We start from the raw sequence: 23,184 nt of genomic DNA on the forward strand, positions 1-23,184 counted from the left end.
TAGGTGCAAAACCTTTTTCTCATTTCACTTTTTTCAATCTTGTCGTCCCTAGCGCACAACATTTCATTTCTTCCAACTTGTCCCACAACTTTTCTTTCTCTTCACCATTTTCGTTTCTTTCAATCTCGTCACGCAAAGCATTTTTTTCTCTCATCCCAGAGCACAGAACACACCTACACATCTGGAAACTTTAAACGTCTGGAAACCCTAAACGTCTCGAAGCCTCCACGTCGCGCACACTAGTTAGAGCATCCACGCCGTCGATGGCATGCCTCCACACCATCTCCTGGTGGCTGCCGATGATTGTGAGCTTCCAGTCATCGATCTCAGCTGCTTAGAGGACAGTGACGAGACTGTGAGGGAAGAGTGCAAGTCTCACATTGTTAGGGATTCACAGGAGTGAGGTTTCTTCCAGGTGGTCTGTCTCAGGTACGTTTCTTCACTCACTACTCACTTCTATAAGTTTGTTCTGTCACAGCTTAAGAAGATGACTTGAAGAGTAAATACACTTTGTTGAAAGGACATTAATTGTTTAAATATGCTTTAGTAATAAATCTATATAATTATGGTTTCGCAACAGCGAAAGTGTTTAATGTGTCTTTCAACTCTACAAGGTGGAACGCCGTCCTGAACATTCCAAGGAGGAAAACTCTACCATAGAGACCACCAACATATCTGCTGACAATTTGTCTCATCAAGAGGATATATCAAAACCAGGTATTGCTTAGTTATGCAACTCCCAACATTCCTTCAGTTAAGAATTGTGAGGATAGACTCCTCTCCGCTTTATTCATAGCATGGTGAAAAGATATGGCAAACTTAGTGAGGATATGTATGTAATCTACATCTAACAATAGGAAAATATAACTACATGACAAGCAATATGCATCAGGTTTTATTTAAAATTTTGTGGTATTTATTATTTCCTTAATCTGAATTGTCTGTTAAATAGTAGTCTGTTAGGGGAATATTGTGAGAATTAAACTTCTCCAAAATAAACCAGATCATGCACTTAATTGAGTAAAAAAGATTAAGAAATCAAAACGAATGATAAACCAAAACTAAATTACTAAATTAAGCCTAAATTCTATGCATAATTATTAACATGATATCAGTGCATCCATGACCAAGTGGTATAGAATCAATCCTGCAGTTTGTCCTGTTTATTAATGAATAGTTGAATTTCAGCACAAGATATATAGATGAACCTTTATCCACATACTTCAGAAAGAGCATGTGCATGAGGGATTAGCATTCGCTTTTTCTTGACTGAACAATTTAGAGCACCTTGTGATTCCAGTGTTTTTACTTTTAAAGCAACAAATTATTTCTTTATCATTTTGTGCCTTGAAATTTGGGAATGAAAATTAGAATTTCTAAAACACTCTCTCAATTTTTATCTAAATATAGCCTTAACTCACCAGATTGGGGACCTAACTTTGATATCTAAAACACCAGATTAGTCTAGTGTCTCTTGCAGCAGATGGGCTGACTTTGAAATCTAGAGTTAGGAATATAAATGGCAAGCCATTTAGTTTCTCATTCGCATATCACACATAGTTATTGGTTTCTGACATTAGGTGTGGATAATTCTTTGTTGTACTTGGTCTTCATTTCCTTTTCTGAGTGTGTGGGATGATGTCCATCCATCATTTTTCTTTTCCATAGTAAATTGATTGTTGGAACACTTGATTAGAGTTTTATTTAGCACTAATGGTGCTTCCTTGTTCAATATTTATGATAGACAAATATTTGGTTTTTGTTCTGAGACGTGTATTTTCTGCATATATTATATAACTTTAAACCAATTGTTTGTTTTTTGTTATAAATATTAAAAGACTTGATCTATTTTGGATTTCGTTCTAATTAATGCCATCTGCTATGTGATGATTACAGATGCCCTTAAAGGCGTCAGAGAGGGATGTATATGAACTCTTCTCAAAAGCTAGCAAGGTCAGTAAACTTGCAACTATGTTATTTTGAACAATTGGATGTGGTTTTCTGTATGCTCGATTTAATAGTACCACTATTTACGTCTAGTATTCCTTATCTTCAGGTAAAGGACGTCTGTCTAATCATGGATAGGAACTCAAGACGATCAAAAGGAGTTGGGTATGCGCTCTCTTATAGCATAATTTATTCTTCATGTGCATGCACAATTGTGGTATTAGGTATCAACTTTCAAGAATTATGTTTAATTGTATTCTTAAATGGACTAGCAATGCGATAATGATGAGGGATGATGGGAATACCTTGGACTCATGTTTAATCAATTCATGTTGCGTACTGAAGGTAGATGACATAATCCCGGTTTCCTTTTTGGTCCTTTTACCAATTTTCTTCCTCTGCATTTCTGATATGCATGTAGTGAAGATTTCTTTCGTTTGTTGTTGAGCCTTTTCAGTTTATATCTCTTGAACTGGTTATTTCATATTTCTTGGCGAGGTTGATATGGAAGGACATTTCTCTCCATTCATTTTATTACTTTTTTGGGGGATAGGTAGTGGCAGTGAGTGTGGGAATAATTTCTTCTCCAGACCTGCCTTCCTTAGGTCCCTTCATAGCATTTCATTTGCTTGAACACATATATAAGTAAAGAAGAGTTGTTGCTTGCTGGTTACTATCCTCCCAACCGTAGTGGTTTCCCACAACTTTTGGTTCTGACATGTATCTTATTCTCTATTGATTGAAATATATGCTTTAAGAAAATTATTTGTACAAACATTACTGATTCAAGGAATAAGGTATTAAAAAACTAACTAAATACTTATGTAATTGTTCATTGCAAAATTGTTCTAACTTAATTATTTTATTTGTAGATCTTTAATGATTCATCTCCAATGTAAGCTCCAGACATTAAAAACATTAGAATCAAGTGGGCTTCTCTTATTTTAAGTGTTAGTAAATTGTAGAAACTTGACTACAATGTAATGTAGGTTAATGTTATATTTGGATTTAATATATGGTTTGATGCACAAATTATGTATTAAATATTATTACACAATTTGAAATGAATTTCATTATGTTAGTTTAATTAAATATGTTCATTTCATGTTATATTGATTATAAATTGATTGATGAGATTATAATAAAGGAAATTAATTGTAAATTGAATGGATATGTCAAAATGTAATAATTTGTTTTTTTTACAAAACAGTTTTTTTATGATAGGTGAACAATGTATGTAATAAAAGCTTATTTATGAAAAACATATATTATGATAGGTGAACAATTACTTATCATAATATATTTTACATATTATGATAGGTGAAAATATCTAAATCATAAAACGCCACATATTATGATAGGTAAATCCAGCTGCATCATAATAAATTCGTTATATTATGACAGATAAGTGAAAATTTGTCATAATATATTGGACCTATTATGATAGGAGATAGAAAGTACATCATAATATGCTGGACCTATTATGATGGAGTTTTTTGTACGTCACAAAATGCGCAAAACTATTATGATGCTCAGAACTATGATGTCAGGTTACTTATCATAATAGGTCATTTTTACCTATCATAAAAAGCAGTTTTTCCACTAGTAAGCAGTCCCAGTTTTTCTTCATCTCCTTATTTCTATTATTCAAAAACAACTTTTTACTTTATTTCTCTTTTACTTTCATCTATTGTATATTTTTTGCTTGTATATTTTACTTCTAATAATAATAATAATAATAATAATATAATAATAATAATAATATAATATAATATAATAATAATAATAATATAATAATAATAATAATTAACATTATTTTTTTACTCTTCATAAACATTTTTATAATTAAATATAACATTAACAATTATCATTTTATATAATTTTAATAATTAGGAGTATTTTAGTAATATTTAATTTTTAACAATTAAACTAATTTTTTTTATCTGTCACATCAATCAAATCCTACACTAATTCTCACAAACTTGAATTTCAAATTCATCTTCACTTACCTCTAAATTCACTCAAATAAACAACAAAAATTTATCTTTAAATTTCTTCAAATTTATCCACTCACTCCCCCAAATCATCTCCTCCAAGTGAAAATAGCATAAATGAACCAAATCGGTAGATAACTGCAAAGAAGTTGACTAAGTTTAGATAACATAGAAATATGTATAAAATTCAAGATACATTTTATCTTTAAACGAATCATCTTTATATACTACCTCATTACTTGGGCCTCTGCTTCCGGTGGACTAATTTTCTAAAGGGCGTTTCATCATGCACTTTCAAAGGTTTCATTATGCATCTTCAAACTTTTTTTTGAAATACATCTAGTGTCCTCCGTTAAGATGTGATTAATTTTTAATAAAATAAGAAGAATTTTTTGCCAGATTCATTGATCCAGATTCTTGATCTTTATTAAAATATCTTAGTTTTATAATTTTAACTTATATAGTTATTTTTTAATGAAATATTAATATTTTGTAAATATTTGAATTAATTATATTAATTATAAATTAAATAATTTTGTTTGTAAATATTTAATATTTAATTTAAATTATTTTAATGAATTAATAATACTGAACACTACCTTAAATTATTTTAAAATTTTCATATCATTTTTAAATAAATTTATCAATTTTAAATAAATTTAATTTTTTTTATAAATTAAATTAATTCGTACAAATTATCTAATTAAACATTTAAAAATAATATAATAAAACATTTTAAAATAATCTTACAAATAATTACAAATAATATAATTAAAAAAACTATAAAAAAACTGTATCGGATATGGAAATCCGATAGAGTGTTTTTTATAATAATAACTTCTATATGTCTTTCATTTATAAACATTAAGCACATGTTTTAGTTTCATTTGTCATTAATTTTTTTAATTTTTCAACACAACTCTAAATAACAATCACAACACAAATACTAACTTTAATATATGATAATAAGGTCATAAATGAGTAATAATGATAATCAATAATATAGTTACTATGATAATGTTCACCAAACCTTTTTAATTAGAGGGCAAATCTAGAAGAATAATGATATTTCAACTCCATTTTTTGACAAACTTTTAACTTCGCTAGGTGTCACGATTTCGTTGGTCCATGTGGAAGAGATTTGAAAATTTTAAAATGACGTGTAAATGCAAGTTAGAGGGGGGTTTGAGGGCTTTTTCATTTTCGAGAGAACCCGAGAGAGAATGTGAAGCCACCCACAATCGATGCTTGATCAGAACCGTACATTCACTGGATTTGCCTCGTCCAACTGACCGTCGACGTTCACCGCAGCGTTGTGCGCTGCTATTCCACCGTTTCGAACCACCAAGAAACGTGAAAACCACCATTTGTGTGGTTTTTGAAGCTTGATGTCGTTCCTTTCGCTAATCCTTTCAACTTGTTTGGTGGATTTGCGTTGTTTTAAAAAAAATACTATTTAGGGGTTCTTGTTTTTTTGTGGGTGTTTAGTGTGGATTTTAGGTGTTCTTGTTCAGTGGTTTGAAATTTTGTTGATCTTTTTTTGTGGTTGATGCGTTTTTTGGATGCAAAGTTTCAATTTTTTTGGTGTGTGGTTGTTGTTAAGTTACTTTGTAGGTATTGTTGCAATGGAGGAAGTTGGTCAACAAAGTGAAGTTTATCATCCCAGGAAGAAGGTATATGGGGTTATATTATATTTCCAAAAACTGAGGGTTTTTATGTATTTAAATAGAAACCATACTTTGCAGTTAGTCTTTGTATCTATTTTTTCATCAAACACAATTAATTTTTTTTTTTTTTAGTTTTGATGTGAATTTTTTTTTACATTTTGCAGCTTTGGTTTTTTCACCATTTTGTGACGTCAAATTCAAGGTACAATACCCGGGTAACAAAATTCCCAAGGGTGTTGAATTGAATTTATATTAATATTGGTGAGAAGTTCATCGGAAGTGTTTTGCATAAGGGTGCAATGAGTAGTTAGTTATTTGAGGAATGTGTTTGTGTAATGTATTGTATACTATTTGTTGTTTTAAAATTATGAAACTTTATTCATTTGTTGAGGTTGTTGTTGATGTTGGGGTGTCCAAAGAAGAACTTTCTTATGCTATAGTGAAAGAAGCAGTTCAGAAATATGGTGTGCCATTTAAGAAGCAAAATAAAGCACATAAGAAGGAAATGAAGGTACAAATTGTGTGGATAAAGTGTTTTGTGAAATTGAAGATTCATGTCAAAGTACGACGGTTCAACATGAGCATCAAAACCTGGGGTTTGAAGGTGACGTTCAAATGAAGAAAAATACTATGTATGATCGAATGAAGGTTGGACTGCGAAGACAGTTCAAGAGTCGGGCAACTAGAACTCCATTTACCGGACATGGCAAAAAAAAACAATGAGTAGTACAATAGGAAATGTTTTGATGTACAAAGAATAGGAAATGTTTAAATGTAGTCATGTTTAAATGTTTAGAATTTGACATTACTTTGTTGAAGTATAATAGGAAATGTAATTGTTACTTAATATGTTCATGTCCAAAGAATTGTTGTTTGGCATTATTTTGAATTTAATTTGATTGTCTGAAATTGGTTGAATGAGATTTGCTTTAAGTTCTTTGTTTGTCCACATTGATTGAAGTTGGTACCCAATTAATTGAATTTTGTTGGGCAACCAAATAAGGAGGTTTGTTATATTGATTTTTGCTATTATATTCATAAATTTGCTTCATTATTTAGTGATTTTGTCAAGTTCGGAAATTATTTTTGCAGGACATCTTGTGACTTAATGTTTTAGTTCATGGTAGAGTAACCTTGCTGAAATTAAGTTTGTATGGACATCATACTGAATTTTTGAAGTTGGAAACATTTATTTAGAAATCAGTCTACCTTGCTACGCAAAACTGATAACCTAAGTCCCCAATTATTTGAACTATGAACCCAAGGTCTATGTTTTGTTCATGATAGAGCAACCATGTTGAAATTAACGATGTATGGATATGATACTCAATTTTTTAAGTGGGAAAGATTTATTTATAACTCAGTCTACCTTGTTGTGCAAAACTTCTAACCTAAGTCCCCACTTATTTGAACTATAGTCCCAAGAGGTAGTGTAAGATTATTGTGTTTTTGAAGTTCATTTTGTGACTTTGGGTGTATGTTTTTTTCATGATAGAGCAACCTTATTCAAATTAATGGTGTCTGGTCATGAAACTCAATTTTTTAAGTTGGAATAATTTATTTAGAAGTCAATGTACCTTGTGTTGCCAAACTTCTAACCTAAGTCCCCACTTATTTGAACTATGGTATCAAGAGATAATGTATGATTATTTTGTGTTTTTGAAGTTGACTTTGGGTGTATGTTTTTATCATGATAGAGCAACCTTGTTCAAACTATTGGTGTATGGTCAAGAAACTGAATTTTTTATGTTGGAAACATTTATTGAGAAGTCAGTGTACCTTGTTGTGTAAAACTCATAACGTAAGTCGCCAGTTATTTGAACCATGGTCCCCAAGTTGGATTTTTTTTTTTTTTTAAAGTTGATTTTGTCACTTTAGGTGTATGTTTTGTTCATGATAGAGCAGCCTTGTTCAAATTAAGGGTGTATGGACATGAAAGTCAATTTTTTAAGTTGGAAACATTTATTTAGAAGATAGTGTACTTTGTTGTACAAAAATGCTAACCTAAGTCCCTTGTTTTTTTGGCACCAACTTTTGTATAAATCTTCATGCAAAAATGGGTAGGCACCAAAGGCCAAATAATTGGTGACTTAAGGCTAATGTTTTGCACAGTCATGTCAACAAAGGTCATGACAACAATTTTTAAGTGCAAAAGTAGTTTTGTAACAATTAATGGATATATAAGTCATATTCAGCTAGTGATTACCACATTTGTATCCAACTCCATCACCAAGGGAAAACCTTTTGTATAACTCTTCATGCAAAAATTGGTGGGCACCAAATGTCAAATAACTAGGAACCTAAGGCTAATGTTTTGCACAGCCAGGTCAACAAAGGTGAAATTTTGAATTTATAGGGTCTAAGGTTTTTGACAATCGATTACATGGGATGTGTAATTGATTACCAAAGCCCTCTAGCAATTTTTAAGTGCAAAAATATGTAACACATCAAGTGATAATGACATGCACATTTGGTGAGGAGTGCACAAAATATCTATAACACATAAAATGTTGATTCTATTATTCAACCCTCTTATACCCCAATGTGTAACACATAAAATGATCATTCTTATCTTCAAGTGGAGGATCACATTGAAAGCAACACTAAAATAAATTAAACTATAATTTTATTATCAAAAAATGTAATGAATACATTTCTTACAACATTTCTAGCAAAAATTATGTACTTCGAAGGTAATAAATATGGGTTTAATAGATTCGGAGATCCCTATATTTGCGGATTCGTTTCAATTGGGTCCTCTAATTTTGAAAGTGATCAATTGGGTCCCTAATTTAGTCAATTTGATTCAATAATAACATTTTCGTTAAATATAGATGGCATCCAGGTGACACCGTTTGAGCTGTATAGATAGATTTTTAACATTTTTAATTGTTAAATATATTAATAAATGAAAATATAATTAGAAATTATTAAAAATATTAAATTAGGCCGGTGGTGGGGACCCAATTGATCACTTTCAAAATTGAAAGACCCAATTGAAACGAACCCGCAAATATAGGGACTTCTGAACCTATTAAACCATAAATATGTTATCAAAGACTTCTAACAAAACAACAAATGACATTGCAACAATCCTAATTCTACAAAACATCTACAATAGTTCTAATTGTTGCATCACTTCGTCTTTGTGGACATTGCTGATATCCAGAATCCAATCACAAACAAATTTCTCCCTAAATTGTTGGAATTCCTCCTGAAAACAATAAAAACCACACAAAATTAATGAAATGACCAATCTTTTATGAAAGATCCAAAGTATAACAATTTCGCTCACTTACGCTTGTGTAACCAGGCATTATTTTGCCTTCATATTTATCAACACCATCCCACAACTCCATAAATTTCAATTCCATAACTCCATGATCATACCTACATCAAACAAAGTTCAAAATACAAATAATGTCATACTACTTAAATCACATGAACAAATATTATAATCACAATAACCAAGACAATAAAGTTACATGTTGGGTTGGATTGGAGTATGCACGTGTTGTACTTCGAATGATGATTTGTTCTCTTTATAACGGTTCAACAACATTCCAAAAAAAAGTTCAAGATTATGGGTCTTTAAAACAACAAAGTTAATTTTAGTTTATGGACTACTAAATCAAATTACAATAACAAAGTCAATGGATCAATTACAAAACTTACAATCAAGGTGTCAATCTTGTTATGATCCTTTCTATTGTGCTTGAGAGAGTCCAGTGCAAACAATTTCATCAATGGAATCTTCACGGCGTAGCAACACCAATGCCCGTCATGGACAATTGGGACAAACAAATGTGTGTGTCAAAACATTTACAATAAACCATTTGCATTGTGTCAAACTACATTGTATGATATTACATTGCACTCACAAATTCAACATTAATTATGTCATCAAAACCAATGATCTGGGAATGGACATGACGCACTCAGCTACACACACTTGGCAATTTCGAACAAATTTGCCCAGATTCGCCCAATCTCGAATTCCAATTTAGATTCATCCATTCCATCATATTTTCAAACATATTTGGAATCCAAAATCACTACACAATCAATCATAATCATCATAAACGCCAACATTTCCATTTTCTCATGCAAAACCAACTCTTTTAGTCACACCAATCAGATTTTTCTGCATAATTTTCTAGCACTAAAACACCCCTAGAAATGTGTCAAGTCCATCCGAAAATAGTTTATACACATCACCCATTCATCAATCATCAAAAGAGATTTGAAATAGCATAATACTCAAGTGAATTTCCCAAAAACTCATCATCAATTTTACGCATCAAAAAACACCTTTGGATTTATCATTTTCCACACAAACTTTTTACAACATCAAAATCTTAATGGTTAACTCACCATATTTCCATCTTACCGAAGATTTTCATACAATCCATCAGTTCATCCATCCAAAATTCATCAACCAACCAAAACACACAATTATCGTATTTGATAAAAAAAAAGTGAGTTGAAACTCCCTAATTTTCCATCTCATTTCACAACTTAATCCATCAAAAACTTTATATACATGTATATCAACATGGTAGAACGAAAATCCATCATCATTTCAACATTTATTCATAAATTTTCACAAGTCTTTCATCATAAAGTTCATACAAAAATTCATAGATCAAAGTCATGATAATAACCCATTTGAATCAACCTCTTGAAATCATATCATACATTTAATCAAACCAATTTTCCATACACTTCATCATGACAACATCAAGCATCTAACATCCACAAAAAATTTTAGAAATCAAGTTTGAGTTAGCTCCCCCTACCTCTTGAAGACCTCCTTTGCAAACCTTGAATTCATTTCTACAAATATTTTTCAACAAAAACAACCATTAATCAACATTATTGAAAGAAACTACAAAATTTTCAATACAACATTTACTTACATTGTTTTGAGGTTGTTGTCTAATGGAATCCATGACTGTCAAAGAAACATTGTACAAAAGATAAGTCAAAATAACCCAACAACAACCACAAGCATAAAAAATTGAAACTTTGCACCCAAAAACCACAACAATCCCAAAATGATCAACAACCCCTAAATGGTAAAAAAAAATAAAAACAACTGAATCTCACCGATCAAGTTGAAAGGATTAGCGAAAGGAATGACGACAAGCTTCAAAAACCACGTCAATGATGGTTTCCGTGTTCGTGGTTTGAAACGACGGAACAGTGGCGAACAATGCTTCGTTGAACGGTGGTGGTCCGTTGAATGGTGCAAAGCCAATGAACGACCGATTTTCCTCAGGCGACACTAGTGGGTGGCTTCACAATTTCTCTCGGATTCTCTCGCGTAAATGAAGTTCTCAATTTTGAAACCCCAAAAATGAATCTCGTCAAAATGAAAAAACCATCAGCGGTAAAATCGCATTTTATGAGTGGTAAAAATGACCTATTATGACTGGTAGCTTGACATCATAGTTTTGGGCATCATAATAGGTATGCGCATTTTATGACGTAGCAGAAAATTATGTCATAATAGGTTCAACGTATTATGATGTACTTTTTGTCACCTATCATAATAGGTTCAGTGTATTATGACAGATTTTCACTTATCAATCATAATATAACGAATATATTATGATGTAGCTGGATTTACCTATCATAATATGTAGTGTTTTATGACGTAGATTTTTTCACGAATATATTATGACAAGTAATTGTTCACCTATCATAATATATGTTTTTCATAAATAACCTTTTATTACATACATTGTTCACCTATCATAAAAACTTGTTTTGTTAAAAAAAATCATTATTACATTTCACATACACAATCAATTTCATGTATTATCATCTCATCAATCAATTTATAATCAATATAATATGAAATTAACACATTCAACTAAACTAACGTAATGAAATTCATTTCAATCATTAAATTGTCTAATAATATTTAATACATAATTTGTACATCAAACCATATATTAAATCTAAATATCACATTAACTTACACTACATTGTAGTCAAGTTTCTACAATTTACTAACACTTAAAATAAAAGAAGCTCACTTGATTTTAATGTCTTCAATGTATGGTGCTTCCATTGTAGATGAATCATTAAAGATGTACAAATAAAATAATTAAGTTAGAACAATTTTGTAATGAATAGTTAGATAAGTATTTAGTTAGTTTTTTAATACCTTATTCCATGAATTAGTGATGTTTGTACAAATAATGGTGTGCATGTGCTTCATTACTTAATACCCACACTCAACTGCCCAATTGACGTCGACACTGCAAATTAAATACAAATAATCAAGACTCGTTCAAACTAAGGACACACGAGATCATATTAGTAGCTCTGATCAATTTTGGTAAACCAACAAAAACTTAAATTCCACAAAAACCAACAAGCCAATTCCTCATAAAAATAGCAAAATTACAAAATAACAAAGGTCAACTTCTCGTACAAATAAAAGTTCCACCTTTTTAATAATTTTTATTGAATTTAAATACTAATTGAACTTATTAGTTGTACAAACGGAATCTTGTAGATATTTATGCAAATAATATGATCAATTGAGTACGTATTGATCAAATTTGAATAAAAAGTTGAAGTATAAATAAAAATAATATAGGATTTTAACATTGAATGTAAAGTAAACAACAACAACAATGTGAATAATTTAATAAACAAGTGGAAAAGAAATATAAGATAAATTCCAATGGTTATTTCTTCAAAAAGAAAACTTACATACTAACACATTTTATGTACACTATTATCAAACATTCACTTGTCTTTTCTTTTAAGGCATAAACACCTAAAAGTGTCCATTTTTAAAAGCAGGAACTTGATATTGGCATGACTAGAGTTAAAGAAAGAAAAGGGAATTTTAAAGTGGGTATGGTCAATCTCTATGGGAATTAATGTAGAATAGCACTAGTTTTTATACTCTGTTAGTAAACTGAAAAACTATATTGTGCATGGTTAATCTCATGAATAAATAGCTTATTGGACCTATTAAGTCACATGTCTCTGTACTTTGTGCAGGTGGCAGGCTAGCTATTTACCATCAACATTGAGTTCACTTCTCTAAATAGGTGAAAGTGAAACACCGAGATTTAATGAACAAGTAAAACAATACTCTTTGGAATTTTTCACCCAACTAACAACTCAATCTCTCAAATTAAACCAAACCAAAGTATGTAAGGACAAAGTGATGCACTGTTGTTTTAGACTACACGTGATCCCAGTCCCAAACTTCAAACCAAGCACAACAAAATATATATTTTAAGAACAAAATGATATAATTAAAAATTAAAATAAAAAGCCATTTTTGGACAACAAAGTAAAAGAGTATAATCATAATGAAGGAATGAAAGAGTTAATAATAGTTAATACTTTGAAGGATCAACTTGACGTTTTATCAATAATAGTTAATACTATTATATTCTTGTCCTTTCAATCAACCCAAACATACATTGCAAACCAGACTACAAACAAACAAAATGACCATTGAAAAATAAGTAAATTTGTCCTGGACTTGATGTTTCAATACGCTATAAAACACACCAGCAACGGAAGGAACTAACAAACTGGTAGCAAAACAATATGAGATCTCAACAGATGCATGCCAACTAGACCATGTGTGCAAATCCTTCACTTGATCAGTCACACCATTCTCATTTCTTCCGACCAAACCACCTTTTCTAGTACTCCCCATTAACTTCAAATCATTCCCTTCTTTGCATTCAACCTCACTCTGAAAAAAAAAACAAAAAATGTGCAAATAAGTTCAATTTCTTGTAAAACTCCCCTTTAATGCCCCAATTCAAAAGTTAAACTTACCATATTAATTCATTTTAGTTTTTTGTCTGCATCAATAATATTGTTAGAGATATAAATACAAAAAAAAAAAGTAATCAATATTACATTGAAAAGCTACCAGAAAATAGACTTCCACTCTTCCCTCACCGTTTTGCACTGTCCTTTAAGCGGCTGAGATCGATGACCGAAAGCTTGCATTCCTCAACGACACCAGGAGACGGTGTGGAGGCTCAGACGAATGTGCGCGGCGTGGAGGCTTCGAGACGTTTAGGGTTTCGACGGGTGTATTATGTGCTCTAGACGAGAGAAAGAAATGTTGTGCGGGACGAGATTGGAGAAATGAAATGGGGACGAGAGAAAGAAATGTTGTACGGGACGAGATTGAAAGAACTGAAATGGGGACGAGAGAAAGATGTTGTGTGCTCTGACGAGAGAAAGATGTTGTGCTCTCGGACAAACATAATGAAAAAAGTGAAATGAAAGAGGGGTTTTACACCTATTATGATAGGTATTTTAATATTTATCATAATATATTTTTCCCATAATTTCCATTTTGCCAGCACGCCCAACTTATTATGATAGGTGGCTTTTGCCTATCATAATACATGTAACTTTTATTACGAAAATGTCACCGCTACACCTATTATGATAGGTTTCTTAAAATACGTCATAATATATCTTTGTTTTATTACAAAATTGTCACTGGTCAATGTACTATGATAGATGGATTACACCTATCATAATAGCGTGTCATGAAATCCTCTTTTCTCACTAGTGAACCTTGAAACCTCCCTCTAACTTGCATTTCTACGTCATTTAAAATTTTCAATTCTCTTCCATATGGATCAATAAAAACACAAGTAAACGAAATTAAAATTTGTCAAAAAAAATAGAGTTGAAATATCATTATCTAATCTAAAATTTGGAGTTGCAAAGTGAAACCTTAAAGATGTAATTAAGATGAAACACCTTATCTGTCTGTATTAGGTATATGTCATGGTATTTTAGGAAGATTCAAATTTTTTCATAAATGATATAATGGATGCATAATGGTAACCCATACATTCATAATTACTTTGTCAAAGCTGACATGATGTCACTCTTCTTAGTTTAATATAATCTCTGCTTCTACATAACCTACATAACTGTTATGCTCATGACTGAGATGATGCTACTTTATCTAGTACAATATTATTTTTAAACATAAAATAATTTATTTTTCACATTTTTATAATAATGTAAAACTATAATAAATTATATGAACAATTAAAAAACCATTTTTTCAATTTCTAGGAAATAATTAGATAAATAATTAAAGACAATAAAGTCAATAGCTTTTTGTAGTTAAAAACATCGTAAAGAAGATTTATAATATTTAGAAATATAATTAAATATGCACTATATTGTAGTATGCATATATTAGTTCACTTGCCAGTTCACCATAAATTACCTCTTGATTAAAACAAATAAACTTGATCCAAAGTTTGCTATACAAACAACTCTTTCTAAGGATGTAAGAGAGTAGGACTACTACTTATTATCTTTTTAAAAGTAATGTAACAACTTTTTTCGAAAATTTGTGTATATAAAAATCCTTTTCAAATTTTCTTTTGCACTAATTATTTTTTACGAAAAATATCTTTAATTATGTTACAAATTTTTAAACAATAAATAAAACATATTGTAAATTATTTTACTGTTTACATTATGTTTTAAATTAATTATGGTTATCGTCATTTTTTTTAGTAGACAAGAGATTCAATTTTATTATATGGACATATTGGAAGGGGCAATTGTATAACGTTTAAATTTTCTAGATTAAATATGGTTTTATTTCTTCTAAAGTTTTCTTTGTTTGACTTTAGCTTTGTAAGAGTATTGTTTGATTTTAGTTTTTTCGACTCTATAATTTAAAAAATATATATGTTATTCTTTACGTCTTTATTTATAAGAATCCAACAAATATAAAAAAATTTATAAAAAAGTTTAGTTTGGTGGGCATATCTTGTACTTTTGTTGTTTTCTGACGCCTTGGTCTCTTTTTTTAAGGGTAGAGTGTTTCTGGAAAGTTGTTTTTGGGCCTTCTTGGGCTAGTTGCGTCGCTCTTAGCCCTTTTGACCCACATTGGGTGTTAATGTTTTTTTATCTTTGATATTTTTTTGTTTTGTTGGGGTAAATTTAAATTTTAGGGATTTATTAATAATTTTATTTAAATTTTATTTTATTAGTTTGAGTATGTAATATTTAGTTTAATTTTGATAGAGATAAAATGAGATAGGTAGTTTTAATTTTTCATTTATTTAGGTGCAGTATTATTTTATTTTATTGATATAAGTCTAAACTCGTTTCCATTTTTTATGGAGAATCTTTGCATTGATTTTGTACGATATGCATATGGATAACCTCCAATTTTTTCAATTAGGTTTGGGGATAGAGAAGAGTATGCATAAATTTGTCTCGTCCCCCGTTCTCATACTTGCTCTAATACTCAACTTACCGTTTAAATTACTAAAGTACCCACAATTTATTAGGTAATCTAATATATATATATATATATATATATATATATATATATATATATATATATTATTCTCTTAGTCTCTAATTTTATAATCTTTCTTTTTCTTTCACTGAACACTTTTTCCTATCCCTTCTAATTTTTTGCTTTGCTTTATATCCATGAAATCAACTCACTAAAAACTTTTTGGTTACCCTCTTATCATATCCTTTATAATAGCAACCGCTTAGTTAGGTTAGGCCAAAGCATTGAGAGATGTTATGGTGAGGATGAAGGTGCAGAAGCAAGGTGGTAAGAAGGATTTTAGCTCACGGTTTTGGTATTTGTGATGGTGGAATGGTGTTTGGATGATGCTCTTAAAAAGGTTAGGCCAACTCTAGAGGAAAGTAGTTGGAGGAAATCATATAAGATGTTCTAGCCTTGACTTTAGAGACTAATAGAATGACTCAACAATTTGGTACCATTTTATTATTAATCTCAAAAAACACTGCCTTAACCTAACTTCAAGACAAATGAAAAAAATCATTTAACTCTCAATTTCAAGCTTTCAATCGCAAAACTGCTTCATTTAGTAGGTAATTGCAATTAATGATCTTTTGTAATTCTGATGACTTAAGCTTTTATATAAGTTGAATCATTTTCATCAACAACAAAAAATAGAGTTTTATTTGGCAATAATAGAGTTTATCTCTTTTATTTTAGTGAGAGTGATTCTCCTAAGTCTTTGGGTGATTCAAAAACTCCTTGGCTATATCAAAGGTCCTTTGTGTCTTGCCTCCTTTGGAAAGAGTAATTCTTTCCTTCCACCTTTCATATTCACCTCTTACCTTTTCTTTACTCTAAGTGAAAAAACTAAATCTATCCATATTTCTTCGCTGTTATAATTCCAACCTAGATAAATCCATAAAACGAATCCACCCTCTAGATTCACATCAAAAGTTATGGAAGAAGATGAAGAAATACTTCCTGATGAGCCCTTAACACTTACAAAAGATGGAGGAAACTACTTAAAGAAATTAAGCATAATTAGGAAGGATGTTTTCTTCACCTTCCTTCTTTTAGTTTGTTTAGTTTTTGTATTAAATTAATTTTGGAATTGTTTTTACTTGTGGTTTTAGGGATGCTTTTGGCATCTCCTTGGCTTGATAAAGAGACCCTTTGAAGGTTAGGAGCTATGGAGATTCTTAGTCAAACACATGGCTTGCTCTTGACACCTATTGTTTTTATGTTGCTACCTTGGTGGAGAATAAAAGTGTTTGGATGGACCAAAGGGAAATCACTTTTGAACACTTCTACCTTGCTAAGGACACTTGTTTGGTAGAGTGGAGCTTTGGATAAAGGTCCAACACCTTGGGATTGACCTACAAATCAAGAGAGGTCATCTTTGACCTTCTAGAAGGTAAGAGGACGTCCTATTTACTCTCTAAGCCAATGGGAGTTTTCCTATAGGTTGCCTTAATTTCTAGAAACATGTTTTTATTTGGTTTAAACCCTTTAATTGTCCCTATTTATGTGGGGTATTTCCATTTTGATCTCCTTCTTATTAGAATCCCCAATTGAGTCCTTAAAAGTGTTAATTTGAATCAATTGAGCCTCTACCGTTAAATTTACTTAACAGGGTTAAGTTTGTGCACAAGTGGAATGTTGATGTGTCTATTTTTTAAGACGTGGCATGGTGAGAGTTGAAACATGGCATGGTGAGACCTGAAATTTGGTAAAATGTAATAATTTAATATTTATATGGGTAAATGAAGAAAAATTATCTTCCCCAACAGTAGAAACCATTTTCAATGGAGAAAAATCCACTAGGGGAGCTATTTTGCTTGAAGAGATTGGAGCAATTCCTGGCACCCATTTTAGATTGAAGAGGATTCTCAGAGGTCATGGAGCTCACCACATCAAAAGAGCCACCAAAAGCATTGTCAGAAGCACTAGAAGAACCATTTAACATTCAGATCAAACTGATCCGCCCATAAATTCTCTATCCTAAACAAACCCAACAGAATTGTTCTTCTTCAAAACATTCTCAACAAAAACAATTAACTTTTTTCTTCTAATATGTATTTTAATCCACTCACATTGGTTCCAAATCTCCTACCATACCTATTATCCTTCTTTGTTTTAATTTTCTCTAACTAATGCTAATTTTAAAAAAAAGACACCCTCTTTGACGTGAATCGATTGAAAAATTGGAACCAAAGGTGAACGAAAATGATACCTTGGAGTTGAAGGGCATTAAGGTAGAAGGTAAAGATGTCAGTTTCAGTGTTGCAGTGACTGAGAAATGATAAGAATGGATATTGATTTTGTTGTTGGATTGTTGATGATGAGAACCACCATAAGAATATTCATTTTGTTGTTGTGGTGGTGGTCCTTGTGGTAGTTTTTGGGACTAGAAAGACCAGAAAATATTGAAAAGCAATAAAGGGCATACATCAGATTTTGCAAATCAAATCCAAAGTTGAGGTCTTTGAACTCCTTGAGTCTGACTCTGAACTGAAATGTACAAACACGAACAAAGATGAGAAGAGGAAGAAAGTAAAGAGGTGTGAGGGTAGAAAACGAAGATTATTATTTTGTCCTTGGATCTAACTTTGCCTTTGTCTTTGGATTAACTCTTGTCGTTGACCATTAAACTCCTTCAACATTGAGGCGCGACGAGATGGTGAATGCGTGAAGAAGGTGGCGGTGCAGCGAAGACGCTACTGGCTTTACGGCGGCGACACTAGGGAAATTAGGTTTGTGCTGTTGGAAAAGATGACTCTGACGTAGTATGAGTGATGTGGCAAAAACTGGTCACATCAACATTCTAACCTGTGCACAAACTTAACCCCTTTAAATAAATTTAACGGCAAGGACTCCATTGATTCAAATTAGCACTTTTAAGGACTCAATTGGGGATTCTAATAAGAAGGGGATTAAAATGGGAAAAACCCACATAAATAGGGACTACTAAAGGGTTTAAACCTTTTGTAATTGCTTAGAGGTCCCTGTCCATGCCTATATAAGGATTGAATTTTGAGAGTAAAGTTACAATAGCCAAATTTTAGTGTCTTTCTTTTTTAGAATGTGCTTCTCCCTAGTCTTATCTTGAGGCTCACTTGTTTTCACATGCTTTACTTACTAAAAAGTTGATTGATAATATGGCTTTGAATGCTTAGTCATAGAGCTTCAAAATCTTGAGTTAATTTGCATGATAGCTACATGTTTATCTTTGTCTATGTCATGTTGAGTCTTTAAATGCGCCTAATTTTGCTTGAGTCATATCTCTCACATGCTAATTTGTCGTTTTCTTTTCCTTGTTTCCAAATACTTGGCATATTTGATAAAATTCTTAGCTAAGTTACATATATCTTGAATTGATTTGTTGAACCTAAACATTGGAGCTAAGAATTAATAAGCATCTAGCAACTAACTAACAGTCTCAATTCAATTCTAGAATCAAATTTGAAACTCATTTTGATGCCTAAATGTCACTTAGCCGAGACCTATAAAGCAAATTTGGAGAAATAGTTTGCCAAATGCTCGTTATTTTGATTCCAGAATTGAAAGATCTAAGTGTATTGATGAGGATGGCAAATTAGTTTCATCATTGTAAGTTCCTAATCTTCTTTGTATGTGTAGTGAACTTACATTATTACTGCATTATATTTTCAAATAAGATTTTAGTGTCCTTGATTATTTTGCTAACTATTAATATAATCGAAACATTATTGCACACTGTGGTTGGTCGTACAAAATATTCCTAAAACCATTTACAACTCCCCATGTAGTTTTCGAGTCCAACAAATTCGGGAAAAAAAAAACAAAGGGTATCCTACAAATTGTGAAGAGAAGGTAAGGAAGTGAGGGATGAAGAGCCTCATGCAATTATCTTGGCAGACCTAGCATAAAGACTGTCCACGACTTTCCCAATAATAAAAATGGTTTGCAAGGTTGAAAGGTGTAAGGCACCTGTTTTAGGATTATCAAATATCACAAGGCATCCAGATTGATCCAATTTCCCAGCCAACTTCCTGTCCAAAATCATCTGAGACAACTTTCGTTCCACATGATGAACAGGAAGTCCAATTAGTTCAGAAACGTGTGCAATCTCAACCCTTGAGAAAGGTTCGATCAATCTGCGAAGGTTGCGTTCCAGAAGATTACCATGCAGGAATGAAAGGTGTTTGTGGACAAATGGGTCTTCCTCCAACTCAGGCTTGTACTTTTCAAAAACGATTTTGAATGATTGCAGAGATAGCCTGCAAACAGCATCAGCTGCTTGTGTCAAGACAGCCAAGACGGGGGGTACAGGACAACCAATCGTGAAAAATACTCTTGATAAAATTCCGGGCACAAGATGACCTTGACCCACCATGATCTTACACAACAGCCAGTATTTCAGGCTAAGTACCTCCCTGGGGTCGACCTCTTTAATAGAACAGAAACACACAAAAGCTTCACCGAAATAATGGTGTGCAGTATTGTAATCCTTGTCCTCGGCACGAAGAATCCCATTCTGTAATTCCATGGCACCTTGTAGATCTTGAGGAACACGAACAGCATTATTTGCAGCTGTCCTTGCAGCTGTTAGGGCGGCGTTTGCCTTTCGAAGGCATCCCAAGGAAACGTGTAGCTTGCTTTCAAGCAAGTGTATTTCTACAAGTAGAAGCTTGTTGTCTATTCTTCTAACCTCTTTGATCAGGCCATTGAGGAGAGCCAAAGCTTCCCAATACTCCTTATTTTCCACAAGTAGTGCAGCAAGTCTTGCCTCAAGTCGCTGCCTCAGAAGGCTACGCCTTTCAGCACGAGCCCATTGCACCATTTCTTTACAGATTATAATTTGTAGATCAGAACTTCCTGGTATTTCACCAACGGAATCAATTACTCTCCTCATAACTTTTGCCGTTTGTGCCGTTGGAATCAAGGAAAAGAAGAACCTCAAATGAGTAAGAAGGCTGCATAGATCCACTGCCCTATTCTTTTCCATGAACTGCTCAGTGAGGTTTACGATGGCCAGCTCTTTGATGCTCAAAGTAAACGAGGAAGAAGAAGGATCATGAAGTACCCTACAAAGAATGGATACTTTTTTAGATGGGTCTTCCGTTTCCTCTGCCAGAAGCATTGTCCCATTTGTGGCAGGAAGATAAGAATCCATGATTGCTGCTTAGTTCTGCAAAGAGAAACATATTTGGTAAAAAGGATAAAAACCTGAAAGCTAACGACCTTTGCACCAGTATAGATTCTTGAGTGAAAACTATTATGACACAAATTCAGATGTTCCACCGCTCCCCAAAAGTAACAAGTCTTTACCACTTAAAACTAAATTATACAGAATTTACAAAAACGACAGGGTGTAAGGTAAAATGAAGCAGATCATTTGCCATATTTTAGATGAAAAACATATCATAAATAATGTAAATCAAATATTATTTCAAGGTGCAAATTTGGATGTCAAGTTTTAATTAGCAGTAAATGCTGACGCAGAGAACAACAAATGAGTAGTGGATTTCCGCCGTAAAGTTCCCTTACATGATGAAGGAAAGCTATTTACAAAATAAGTAATATATATATATACACACACAAACACGCACACACAATAAAACACATACATCACTCAATAAAATGCATAAACTTGATGAATTAGACCCTTTCAAGTCAATATTCATTTGACCGTACAAAAACTGAAAGGAAAACCAAATGTCATTAGTCCATGTGGAACTGAAGTCGAATTCCTTAACCAAGAACTCAATTTACTCGTTGATGAAAAACATGATTGAGACTGAGAAGAAGATATCCCACTAAAGTAACCCAGAAAGACCTCTCACCACAAAATCAATCATACCAAAGAAAGTACAGAGTTACCCAAAAGAAACTAAAAAGACAAATTGGAAAGAAGGCATTCAGGTTTGCTAGTGCAATCTAAAGTTCTAAAGATTTGTTTCATTTCTGAGTCGCGGTCACACATTTGTTCGAGAGGAAACTAAAACCATTTGAATTATGAATGTAATATTTGGGTATAGCGATTGTTAGAAGTATGGCATGTGATGGCAAAAGTTGGTTGGATTATTACGAGCGGAAACAAAAAGGGAAACGAAATGAACCCAAAGAAAGCAAAAGAATTAGGTGTGACAGAAACATACTCCGAATTGAAGGAGAAAGACTCCTTACCGATGATGATCCAAACCGTAAGGTTTCCGTACTGAGACGCGGAGAGCGGAGAAAAAGAATATTGGGGTTACTTGTTGCTCAATCTTTCCGAAAAACTGTCAAATGATATTTCATATATTTTTACACATTTAGAAATTTAAAAACTTTAAAGTGAGCAATTTCTCGTGTTTGAACGCATAAAAAGAGTTATACTTGGAGAAAGACTTCTTCATAAATGGTCACTTCAAAAAAACATTTATTTTTTTTCTCGTGGTAAAACATAAACGAGAGAATTTTATTATAATTCATAAAAATATATTTATGAAAAATAGCTATAAAATATATAATTTTATCATATCTAATTTTTTTTATTGAAAATAGTTAATTAAATTTTTAAATTTTTTTTATAAAAGCATAAAATAATAAAATTTGAAATGTTTTATTGGAAGCAATTGAATTTTAAAAAATATTTATAGAACTAAGAGATCAAATAAAATAAAATAAAATTGGAAGAATTGATATACATCAAAATAGTTATTATGAACTGTTATAAAAATAAATTCTCCCTTATAACATTTATTATAAATAAAATGCTTAAAAAATAGACTTTAACTTCCTGCAAATATGTTATAGGTATCATTCTCTCCAATTTTAGGGTCTTTTTATATCAAATAAAGAATAGAAATATTAATTAAAATAATTTACGAAATGGAGTGATTTTAAATTAAAATAATTAAATTTTAGATCCTGTTAAATTATGTTGGTAAAAGTGATTTCAAAATAAATAACTTTAATTAACATACTTTACAATCGGACCATATAATGTGTCATTATTTATTCTTGTACATACCTAATAAGAATAAAAAGATATTTTTATGGACGGAAACATATTATTTAGAGAAAATATTTTAAGTGTTAATTTAAAGGCTTATAAAACTGAATTAAACAATCATTTTAGGGACTACGAAGCAATACTTATAATAAAGATTGGTTCATTTCAATAGGCGTAAATTAATTTATTATTAATTTTGATTAAAATAAATTTAGAATAGTTTTTATAAGAGTATAAAATATTATCCGTGGAATGAATTAGATGGACTCAAGTTTGGGTGTACTTTTTAGA

General features: G+C 31.6%; 1 protein-coding gene and 1 long non-coding RNA gene across 3 annotated transcripts; one reads left to right on the plus strand and one right to left on the minus strand.

Moving 5' to 3' along the window:
* The first annotated feature begins 607 nt into the window (after positions 1–607).
* LOC108337928 (uncharacterized) lies at positions 608–2,954 on the plus strand. Of its 2 annotated transcripts, none has more exons than XR_008250759.1 (4): positions 608–717; positions 1,897–1,953; positions 2,057–2,112; positions 2,820–2,954. It is a non-coding gene; the product is annotated as an uncharacterized LOC108337928 (long non-coding RNA). The 2 variants fall into 2 exon arrangements; XR_008250758.1 differs by lacking the exon at positions 608–717 and adding an exon at positions 1,277–1,580.
* A 16,725-nt stretch (positions 2,955–19,679) lies between these two features.
* On the minus strand, positions 19,680–22,160 carry LOC108337868 (26S proteasome non-ATPase regulatory subunit 11 homolog). Its single transcript, XM_017574467.2, has 2 exons — positions 22,083–22,160; positions 19,680–21,084 (listed from the first exon to the last, which is right to left on the minus strand). The coding sequence occupies exon 2, from the start codon at positions 21,067–21,069 to the stop codon at positions 19,792–19,794; it is 1,278 nt and encodes a 425-aa protein (XP_017429956.1). The 5' UTR covers positions 21,070–21,084; positions 22,083–22,160; the 3' UTR covers positions 19,680–19,791.
* Positions 22,161–23,184: the final 1,024 nt, after the last annotated feature.

Source organism: Vigna angularis, chromosome 7, assembly GCF_016808095.1.
Source record: "Vigna angularis cultivar LongXiaoDou No.4 chromosome 7, ASM1680809v1, whole genome shotgun sequence".
NCBI lineage: Eukaryota > Viridiplantae > Streptophyta > Magnoliopsida > Fabales > Fabaceae > Vigna > Vigna angularis.

Excerpts from the sequence above, each read along its gene's own strand:
- LOC108337868 (XM_017574467.2), bottom strand. The coding sequence starts at position 21,069 with ATGGATTCTTATCTTCCTGCCACAAATGGGACAATGCTTCTGGCAGAG.